This window comes from Sinocyclocheilus anshuiensis, unplaced genomic scaffold (genome assembly GCF_001515605.1).
Source record: "Sinocyclocheilus anshuiensis isolate Anshui unplaced genomic scaffold, SAMN03320099.WGS_v1.1 scaffold274, whole genome shotgun sequence".
Taxonomy (NCBI): Eukaryota; Metazoa; Chordata; class Actinopteri; order Cypriniformes; family Cyprinidae; genus Sinocyclocheilus; species Sinocyclocheilus anshuiensis.
The window spans coordinates 2,296,118-2,307,967 of record NW_015547698.1 but is presented as its reverse complement, the minus strand read 5'-3'; the positions used below and the strand labels follow the sequence as shown (position 1 = coordinate 2,307,967).

The window sequence follows — 11,850 nt, the reverse complement described above, 5'->3', positions numbered from 1 at the left end:
TTTTTTCTTTTTTTTTTTTTTTTTTTTTGCGGATATCTTGGTAATTGAGTATCGTGAAATGCTTCAAGCACTTCATTCAAAGCAATAATGCTATAATTATAATGAAAATGGGGCAAAAGCACATCCTTACAACTTGGCCAGGCAGCTTTTATTATACACTGTCATTCAAGTTTGGAAATAATATACGTTTTTGTTTAATGTCTTCTTCTCACCAAGGCTGCATTTATTTGATCAAAATATGGAAATAACAGTAATATTGTGAAATTATTACAATTTAACATAACTGTTTTCTATTTGAATATATTTGAAAATATAATTTGGCAATGGCAATTTTATTTATATAGCACTATTTACTACAACCAGAGTTGACCAATGTGCTTTACAATAGAATAACTAAAAACAGCAATAACACAATGAAAAATAAAAACAGTAAAACCAAGAAAGAAAAAAGAAAAAAACATCGAAACTTAAAAATAGCCACAGATGAAGCCATTCTAATAAAAATGGGCAGATCATTCCAGAGTCTTGGCGCGATTGTAGAAAAAGCGCGATCACCCCTGCACTTCCACCTCGTCTTGGGGATAAACAAGAGTCTCTGGTTAGAGGACCGGAGGGATCTGGTTACATTGTGCTCAATCAATAAATCAGAGATATATGATGGAGCCATACCTTTTAGTGACTTATAGACAATAAGCAAAATTTAAAAATCTACTCTGTAACGCACAGGCAGCCAGTTTAAAGACTGTAAAACCGGAGTAATATGCTCCCGTTTATGAATCCTGGTCAAAAGTCTAGCTGCTGCATTCTGAACCAGTTGTAATCGGGATAAAACTGTTTGACTAATCTCAGCATAAAGTGAGTTACGGTAATCTAATCTAGAGGTAATAAAAGCATGAATCACTTTCTTAAAGTTTTTAAAAGAAAGACAGACAGGAGCCGCAACTGAAAAAAGGATGATTTGACCACAGAATTTATCAAACTTCAGATGTTCATCAAATACCACACCCAGATTTTTCACATATTGCTTAACACATGAGGATAACCCACCAAGGTGTGGATTGGGAGCAGTCAAGGAATTTGAGGGTTTAAAAACAATAATTTCTGTTTTTTCCTCATTGAAATTCGGAAGGTTTAGCGAAAACCATGCCTTTGCATCTGTCAAACAGGCCAGGAGAGCATCCAGTCCATCCAAATTCTGTTTTATAGGCAGATAAACTTGTGTATCGTCAGCATAACAATGGAATGACAGCCCATATTTTCTAAAGATGGAACCAAGTGGAAGCATATATATAAAGAAAAAAGGATGGGAGCCAAAATAGATCCTTGGGGAACCCCACAGGTTAATACAGCATTACTAGAAGTTTTTTTCTGTTTTATTCCTGTGATCAAAGCTGAATTTTCAGCATCATTACTCCAGACTTCAGTGTCACATGATTCTTCAGAAATCATTCTAATATGCTGATTTGCTGCTCAAGAAACATTTCTGATTATGATCAATGTTGAAAACAGTTGTGCTGCTTCATATTTTTGTGGAAACTGTGATGTATTTGTCAAATTATTTGTTAAAAAATAGCATTTATTTGAAATCGAAATCTTTTGTAACATTATACATTTCTTTACCATCACATTTGATCAATTTAATGCATCCTTGCTGAATAAAAGTATTAATTTCCTGCAAAAAAAAAAAATCATACTGACCTAAAATTTTTGAAAGTGTAAAATTGATTTTTTCTGATTCTACATTATTATTGCAAGTGTCACTTTTGAAATTATATAAACATATATATTAAAAACACTCCAAATGTGTGATATCTGTAGTCTGATTTGTGGCCTTCAACACCCGTCTGTGATTCATTGTCCTTATGTGTGTTTTATGACTGTATGTTCCTGTCTGCTGCTTTGGCTCTAATGGAGATCTCATGGAAGTGTACACATACAGTCACCCATGTGTGGTTTCTCACAACATTGTTTATCGACCTGCTGTTTCTAGGAAACCGAGTCGGACTTTGATAACTGCGCAGTGTGCATCGAAGACTACAAACCTAATGATGTTGTCAGGATACTGCCGTGTTGGTAAGATTTGAGACAAACATTACAAGACATCAGCTCAGAGAAATAAAAGGCTTAAAACTGTAAATAATACATCATTAGTGAAGTCAGGCTTAGTGTGCCATATTGAAGTTCAGCCCAAAACTATTGAACTAAATGAGCTCTTCCTCTAAAGCTCATTTTTAATCTGTGAAAGTGAAACTTTAAATAGTTTTTCCCAATAGTGCAGCATCAATATGAACTTTACCATGCCAAAGGCCTCCTTCATTAAGCATTGCTTACAATATGTCTATGCTGGAAGAAAATAGATCTCTTCAGTTATAATCAATAAAAATGCTGAATCTGGAAGTACATGTGGCATCAACAGATGCCACATTTCTATTATTGAAATGTTGCACATCTACTTCAGACACCTGCATCTGTCTTTAATTTAATCAATTAATTTACAAAAAAACATATATTTAAATAATTTTTGACCATTACACCAGAGCCGGCTCATGATTTTTGTGGTGTCTGGCTTACTAATTTAAATAATCTTTAATTTCTATGTGTATAGTTTCATTTCACCGTTTTATTACACTACTGTGAATTCAATTAATGCTTCACTTAATGTTTAATAATTAAATTATTAATAATTCATGTTTTTTGCACAAATAAGTTTGTTACTTTTTTTATAATAATAATAACAATAATTAATTAAAGTCTACTTAATAATAATAATAATAATTAGTAGTATTAGTATTAAGTAGTCTTTAATTATTAATTTTTGTTATTCATTATTAGATTTTCTTGTTGTCTGTGATTTAGTTAGTGAATCAAAAATTAAAAATCAGTTCTGCGTATCAGATGGTTTGTAGACATCTAAACTCTTAAAAAAAATACTGGTTGATCTGTTGTCCAGCCAATAATGTATAATTTTATTGTATTTTATTTATACATTTATTTATTTGCTAAAATAGCCAATACAAAGTCCATATTAATCTGGTTAAAATGACACATTGAATGTGCAAATGCATTAAAATGTTTAGACACAGTGTTAGCCAGGTGTTTTTGTGTAAAATATGTCTTGACTGTTTAATGATCACTGTGTTGTTGCCAGTCATGTCTTCCATAAGAACTGTGTGGACCCTTGGCTACAGGACCACAGAACCTGTCCCATGTGCAAAATGAACATCCTTAAGGCGCTGGGCATCCCGGTAAGAACAGAAGCTACTGGATCCACGAGCCTTGCTTGTGACCTTGTGTTTTGCTCTTAATAACGCTGTAATTTGCCATTAAAACAGACCAATACAGACTGTTCTGATGACATCCCTCCTGATTATGAGATGTCCGTCAGCGGGCCGCCCACCAACCCTGTGACAGGGGCTAGTGAGGTCTCAGTGGTCCTGGACCCAGCTGTCAGAACAATAGGCCTGTCACACATTTACCATGAGATGGACGCCTTCCCGCAGGTTGGAGAGAGCCACCACATCGCCAGCAGTGAGTATGGATGAACCGTTACACAAGGCCATCACAACTTATTGTGATCTTGACATAAATGTTTTTGGGGGGGTAAGTTTTGCTTTTCTCAAGGTATCTCAAAAATACTAAAGAAAATGAACAGTAATGTATAACATCTAAATAATTTATTAATATTAAATAATTGGTGTCACGTGTCAGTAAGATTTTTTTATTAGTTTTTAAAAGATGTTTCTTATGCTCACCAAGGCTGCATTTATTTGATTAATATTTAGCATTAATATTGTGAAATATTTTTCCAATTTCAAATAACTGTTTTCTATGTGTAATATATGTTAAACCGTAATTTATTGCTGTGATCAAAGCTGAATTTTCAGCATCATTACTCCAGTCTTCAGCATCACATGATCTTCAGAAATCATTCTAATATGCTGATTTGATGCTCAAGAAACATTTCTGATTATTATCAATGCTGCTTCATATTTTTGTGGAAACATGATACATCACTGTATAAAATTAAACTCAAAAGAGGAGTCTATAAAAATTGAATAAATATCCTAACAAAGACATTTTTCCAAGCAATGCAAGGATCTGTATAAGAAATGCTTATATACAAATATAAAAGGAATTGTAGTTCCAATGTGAAATTCCTATCTCCCACATGGACCTACACGTCTCTTGGAAGTGGATTTGATTATTTTAGTCTGTTTTAGTGGTTTTGCGTGTGATCTACTTTCAGCTCTCATGTATTTAGGTCATTTTTTTGGTACCGGCAGCAAATAAAAGCGCAGCCTGTCCTGGTTCTCCATCGCAGCTCTACTCTGATCCTGTGCTGCCTCTGTAGCCCGTATCAGGCCTTTTGTCAGCTTATGAGACTAGATTAGTTGCTTCGGTCTGCTGCCACGCACTGTAAATAAGCCTGTCAAACTCCAGACAGAACAAAAACACCATAAAACCATACCGTGTGTCTCGTGTGGAATCTTCCGGGCCATTTTTTCCTCAACTGAAGCTCTGAAATCTAAAATCTCTGAAAAAGGGTCGTTGCGACTGTTTATCTCACAAAAAAAATTAAAAAATGAATAAAGTAAACATGCAATTTTGAGTTTATATCTTTCAATTCAGACTTTTTTTTTCAAAATTGCAATTTTATGACTTGCAATTCTGAGTTTAAATCTCGCAATTCTGACATTTTTCTCAAAAGTTTGTGTTTATCTCTCAATTCTGACTTTCTCAAAATTGTGAGTTTTTATTTTGCAGTTCTGACTTTCTACTCAAAATTGTGAGTTAATTTCTTGCAATTCTGGGTTTTTATATCTCGCAATTCTTACTTTTTTCTCAAAATTGAGAGAGCATATCTCAATTGAGTTTATATCTTGCAAATCTGACTTTTTTCTCACTTTCAAGTTTATATCTCACAATTCTGAGGCTTCGTTTACACGACAACGATGTGGTCAAAAACGGAAAAGTTTTTCCCTTGCGTTTTTAAAAAGTTTCACGTATACACGACAACGTTTTCAAAACGATTCACGTTTACACATATCCGCAAAAACGTCCAAAAGTGCTGTATTACGTTTGCCAGGCCAGTAGTTGGCGTTGTCACCTTGTTAGTAAACAGTACCTGTAGGGAAGTGACGATTATATGTTTTTTTTATAATTTATTTTTTTTATAATGCTTTATTGTCAACAAGTAGCATGTACAGTGCCATATCTCACTATATAACAAAAACATTTCACATGCCTCAACAAGAAGGAACAAGGAAAAAGAAAAGGAAAAAGGAAAAAAACAAAAAGAGGGTACATAAGCATCAGTTTACAGACAAATGCATATTATACATATATTTACATTTCCATAGGATGTTACAATGCAAATTTTAATACAGAAAATATACTTTGCAGGTCAGCACCATTATTGATTATTATTATTGTTTTTTTAACATTATGTGAAAATGTTTAAGGAGGAGCATATATTAATCGTTTTAATTGCTTTACTATTTTTAGATTTTGACATCACATCTACAAACATTTTAATCTCTTTTTCAAGCACCATAAAAAGAGGTTTGCCTTTTGTAAACTTGCATTTTATGAATGTGAAATTTACATAAAAATAAAATAAAATTTATAATAAAACCAACATCCTTTAAAGAGTGATCCTTGATATAATAACCCAATTATATGTTGTATATGATGCATCTCCGCTGTTGGTTGTAACATTGGTGAAGTAAATCCACACTTTGTTGAAGAAGCGTTAGCAAACTCTTGAGCAGCAACAACAGTACCATGTACTCCGCCATTGTTGTGTATGCTTGTTCACGCTTGCCTTTAAAATCGACACGTACTGCGCATGTCTACATACCTAACACGTACTACGCACGCGCATGACGTCAGCGTTTTCAAAGATTCCCGTTTTGGGTGTTTACACGGAAACGATAACGGTGCCGTTTTCGAAAACTTGCACTTTTGAAACCAGTTTTCAAAAATATGCGTTTTCAGTCTCCAAAACGCTGTTGTCGTGTAAACGAACAGGCAAAACGCATAAAAAGTTTCCCATTTTTGGCTGAAAACGGTGTCGTGTAAACGGCCCCTTAGTTAATATATCACAATTCAGACTTTTTTTCTCAGAATTGCTCATTTATTTCTCACAATTTCAAGTTTTTCGTAATTGTAATGTTTTTTTAGTTGTTTTTTTTATCTGTGGCAGAAACAAGCTTCCATAGAAATCTTATTAACGTTTTTATTCCGACGCAAAAACAACACCTCTCACCAGGTTTGGTGCTAAAACAGCTTTTTTGTTGTTGCAGGTGAGCACCAGCCCTCCATGAGCGCTGATTCAGACACCTCACTCATCATGCCAGTGGAGCTCGTCCTGTCCGACGTTGAACTGCAGTCCAATCCAGAACAGGACGAGGTGAAGTCCTGAATTGCCATAAACAGAGCAGGAATGAAAGAACACGTGCAATAGCAGCACAGGTGTGCAACCTCCTTTTTTGACCTCATGGTCTCCATCACTGCAAAAATAGCTTGCTTGTCCTCGTCCTCTGGCTGTATTGCACCCAATGTCTTCTGTCCCGAGTTTGTGTTACCAGACTGGAAAATCCATATGGTCCTGCGAAGGATGTTTACGCTTTTATTTTGGAAAATTTTGACTGTTTCAACTTCCCTATGGGATCACTGCCAGTATACACCAGGATATTGCAAAATGAATATACGTAATGCTTCGATGAATGCGCCGTACATTTGCTTTGAGTGTCTAAAGCGGTTTGCGTGTGCTCTAACCAGCAGTTCATATGGTCCAGTGTCAGATGCTCCTTGTGAAGTATCACCAGTTCTTATCGTATGCAGGACGCTATTCTTGCATCTTCAGATATGTGATGTGTCAAGTCACGCCACAGTGAACCCAGAAACCCAGCTCAGCTCTGTGTTTCAGCAGCCGTATCCAGTGACAGTGTGTCACGGCAGTGTTTGTGAATCATAATGCCACGAAAGCAGATACTTTCCACTCATTTTGTCTTGACTAAGCGCTGTCATCTATTCCGCTAGGCCACATGCACACTGCTAAATACAGTCTCACTCTGGTTTGTTATTTATGAGAGTGACAATTGCATTCAGATTCAACCAAATTCAAAGCTGCGTGCATGTCATGTTCCAATTAACTTGGAAATGTATTAATTGCAATTTGGAATGTCAAAAATAACTACAGGCCCATTCACAACCAAAATGATAACTATTAGTGATGCACCAAAATGAGTTTTTTACAGGAAGCCTGAAGCAAAAAGTTTTATTTAGTCAAAAACTGAAAACTGAAAGTTTATTAAAAGATTATAATCAAATGTAATTGATCTTCAACACTCAAATAAAAGCTGAATCATATATAAACATTTAAATTGCACATAAGGCATTTTTATATACATTTTTGATTGTATAATTAAGTTTCTATTGCAATTCGTTGTCAAAATATAAACATCAAAAAAGTATAACATTAAGTAAAAATATATGAATAGTAATTTTATGAGAATAGCACAATATCATCCTTGGAATCACTTTCAGAATGATATTTTCCTATTTTTTGTATATATAAATATTTCTGGTTTCATAACGATAGAACATTGACAGCCAGTCAGATTCCACCTGACTTAATAATAAGACCTTGACCTAAAGCAAAATAAGGTGAATAGTATGAATTTGTGAAAATATAATATAGAGCACACTGCATGCTCTCAACCGCAGTGACGATTATAATATCAAATGCAATTTTATTTAAAAACATCTATTTATTAATTAATTAATTATTTGATTGGACCCCATACTAGAATGGACAGCAACTGATTCCAGGGACTTGGATTGTCAATGTTGGTGAAGTTTAAGATATTTTACACAACACTGAATCAAAAATGCTAAATAAACATGTTTATTTCTGAGATTACGGGTGCCACTCTCTGTCATTTGACAGAAATGTAGTATTGTAATCTTTTTCACATGCTATTTTTATGAAACACTTGTCAGTATGAAGTGAATACTTTATGGTTTGCAGTGAACTAGTGTTCCATTATGAGTCAAGCATCGTGATTCACTCCCACAAATAACAGCAGATGTCACTTCCTCTACCCTGCCGAGTGCATGTGGCCATTTTTAATTTTCTCTGGCATTGACGTGCCGAGTTAAACTCTTCAGAGGCAGTTTTTATTTCTAAAAGGTATAAAGAGGAATTGTTGGGATGGATGTAAATGTAAAGAACAGTAGAACGTTTGTAAATTTAGGTTTATCAAATTTGGTTTATTTTCTGTGGCATATAGGATTTCTACAGTATATCCCTGGACATGATCGAGTTACCCCTTTGCTAAAGGGAAGTGAGACAGATATGCAATCTGAGCAGCTGAATTGATCTGACGAGCTCAACCAGCGGTGCAGACGCTACCAGTTTGTCCAAACAATGGTTGACGACCGAAAAATGGCTGAAAATTGTTCTTTGTTTTTGCTATTCTGTTTGGTTGCTGCAGAAATTGCACGCGTAACTTTTACAGGAAGGTAGTAAAAGCACTTTGCATCAGATTTGACTAACAGGCCTGTTTTAAATGACTGTTTGCTTTTTATCGTGCACAATGGGAAAGTGAAAGACTATTGAATGGTTATTTTGATATCAAAGGGTTTATTTTTCTAAAAAAAAGACAAAAACAACAAAGGATAGATATATTATGAAGATAAACACCACCCCTTTTACATATTTATGTTTTATTAAATAATTCAGCTTTCCAGAATATAGATGTTATGATCATTTATAGCGTTTTGTTGTTGAATACAGACTTACAGTGTGTTGGTGTATCTGCCAACTTTAAGTATGTCTTATTATTTTAATTATTTTAATATTAATTATTAGTCATTTAATTAGGTATTTTGTTTTAATGTTTAAATCTTTTTTTCTCAGTGAGACGTTGTATCGAAATACACTTCCCCAGTTAAACGCGCTCATACCCAGAATGCACTGCTGCAGTGGGACGAGCTGATGAATGTTCGGTATACCAAAGCTTTAGTGTTTCATTTCCACACACTTTTGGATATGTGTGCATATGTTTGTTATGTTTGGACAGGTCGATGTCGCATGACCTGTACATTTGTATTGAATGGTCTTGCTGTGGAGGACAGCGCTGGGGTCTGTGATCCTCATATTCATATTCAGTAATATTTAACAAAAAGGCTTGTGAGTGACGTGACATGTGGCCAAGTATGGTGACCCATACTAGGAATTAGTGCTCTGCATTTAACCCATCCTTAGTGCACACACACAGCAGTGAACACACACACACCGTGAACACACACCCGGAGCAGTGGGCAGCCATTTATGCTGCGGCGCCCGGGGAGCAGTTGGGGGTTCGGTGCCTTGCTCAAGGGCACCTCAGTCGTGGTATTGAAGGTGGGAGAGAGCGCTGTACATTCACTCCCCCCACCTACAATCCCTGCCGGTACGAGACTCGAACCCGCAACCTTTGGGTTACGAGTCCGACTCTCTCACCATTAGGCCACGACTTCCCCGGCTTGTGCAGTGTTATTTGCATCTGTCAGCCAAAAAGCACATGAGATTTCCCTGAGATCTGCAGATTTTAGGATAGCTTTAATGAAACTGATGTTTAGAGGAATTTAATAAGATTAGATGATTAAGCACTTTTAATTTGGTGCTTACTTAGTCATTGTAACAGACATTTCTTTCAGCACAAACAGTATGACAGTGGGCTGGATTCACGAGTTTTCTTAAGAAAAAAGTCACAAAAATTCTAAGATCAATTCTTAATTTCTAAGATCAATTCTAACAAGTTTGTAAGAATGTTAAAAAATCTGCAATTCTTGAAAAAAATTGACAAATTCTAAGAAAATATGCAATTCTAAAAACATTTTTGAAAATTAAAATGATAAATTCTTAGGTTGTTAGAATGTTGAAAATGTGCAATCCTTGAAAAAAACGATCAAAATTCAAATGATAAATTCGAAGAAGTTCGTATGTTAACAAAATTTGCAATTATTTAAAAGTAATATAAAAATTCTTAAGATTAATTCTAAGTTCGTAAGAATGTTGAAAAAAGTGCAATTCTTGAAAAAATGTTACGTTGACATCTTTTTTACAGACGTTGTTCTTATCTGAAAAAGCATGTACTGTACAATATTGTCGTTGCTACTGGCTTGACTGGAGTCCAGCACCCAACCTTTTATTTTTAAGAAGTTATTTACAATCATTTTTAACTTTAACTTTCATAAGTTTAACATTTCAGCTTTTTTTTTAATTCTTCTTAAGTTTTGTCCAAAGTAAAAAGACTTCTTCTTTTTTCTTAAGTTAAATAAATGGCAGTTAAGAAGAATTGTATTCTTAAGAATGTTTTCTGAATTTGTCCCAAAATGTTTTTTTTTTTATTTTCTTTGTTTCATTGTGTTGTCTGTCTGGACTGTCTAGGAATAATTTTGTGAGTCCATTAAACTCGTCAAATCATGCGTTTGTTTTTTATTTTTTCTCCTTGGGAAATTCATTTTCAGTATTTCCGTGCTGTGCCTTTAAGACGATGTAAACGCCATCTTCATATATAATCATGAGCATTTGGATACATTTGGACAGATTCATAAAACAGCTAATGCTGAAATGTAAATGTAATGTGAAAATCATGTTAAAAAAGTGCTGAGCTCTAAAATTTGCAGTATGTTTCATATCACCAAGATGATATTCCTTCTATGGCCCTTTTAAAGGAACCTGTGTGTGTGTGTGTGTGTGTGTGTGTGTTTGTGTGTTTGTGTGTTTGTGTGTTTGTGTGTGTGTGTAGACAGTATAGAATGTGTGTTTGTTTGACTTCTGTTTCTCGTTAAATAAATCAATGTTTTTGTCATGATAGCACATTCTGTATGTGCATATCAGTTTTCTTGTGAAATGATTCAGTGCTATCCAGGCTGCTGTGTGTGATCTGCACAGGCACATGATGTAATTAGCATTGCTTGATAACCTTCCCAAATTTGCTCCAAATATCTTTCTTGTTTTGCCATGAATGTGGTTTTTGCAGTAAATCGATTTGCTGTTATCAGTGCAATGAAAGTATAATTGTGATAAATAATCAATTGCCCCTCACCTAAATAACTTCAAAAGAGATTTCATGTTTAATGCTGGCCACGGCTCTCTCTACTTTTTCATGCAAGCCTGGCTTCCGTCTCGGTTCACCTATTGCACAATTTCTCGATATTTTACCACTTCCATATTTTACAAGTTTTAAGAGTTGTATTCTTACTTCTTGTTTGTGGCCAGTTAAACATGTTCATGAAAGCACTTTGTCTCTTTTGTGAGAGTGTATGATCAGAACGTTTAAAGATGAAGTGTGTCATTTGTCTCAATGTATGAGTTTGTTTGGCTGATGAGTGGCATACAGGGAGATGGTTTGAAAGCATTATTTTTACACTTCTGTTTAATGCTGCTTGTGAGCCAGAAATGCCAAGCTTCACCTTTAACTTCTCTGACCTCTATGTCGGGGCTATGGTCAATCAGATATGGCACATGATGTACTGTATAAGTTGTCCTTTAGTGGGATCCACACTTTTAGTAACTGTCAGTCAGGGATTTGTAGTCAAGTGGTTGTACATGTCATTTAGATGTATATATTAAAAGAAGCTGAATATGACTTATGTAAAATTGTGGCACAGAAATGTCACGTCTCACCTTTAATGACTAAACGGTTGCATAACTGTCATTTGTCTTCCTCTAATGCTTTTCATTAGCGCAAAAAACGCCGTTGTTTCCAAGCAACAGTGAACATAAAGATGACAGACTGGACTTTTAAACACGCCGTATGGATCTATCTTCATGTGTGTCAGCCAGCTGACATC

At 35.0% G+C, this 11,850-nt stretch overlaps 1 protein-coding gene across 1 annotated transcript in view; it reads left to right on the top strand.

Annotated features, from left to right (window-relative positions):
* LOC107703843 (RING finger protein 150-like) overlaps nt 1-7,289 on the top strand; it is a 12,782-nt gene extending 5,493 nt beyond the window's left edge. The window contains exons 6-9 of the mRNA XM_016506605.1: nt 1,991-2,073; nt 3,149-3,245; nt 3,333-3,528; nt 6,306-7,289. Coding sequence (XP_016362091.1) covers nt 1,991-2,073; nt 3,149-3,245; nt 3,333-3,528; nt 6,306-6,424 — 495 coding nt within the window. The 3' untranslated portion in view covers nt 6,425-7,289. The remainder of the gene's footprint in view (nt 1-1,990; nt 2,074-3,148; nt 3,246-3,332; nt 3,529-6,305) is intronic.
* Nucleotides 7,290-11,850: the final 4,561 nt, after the last annotated feature.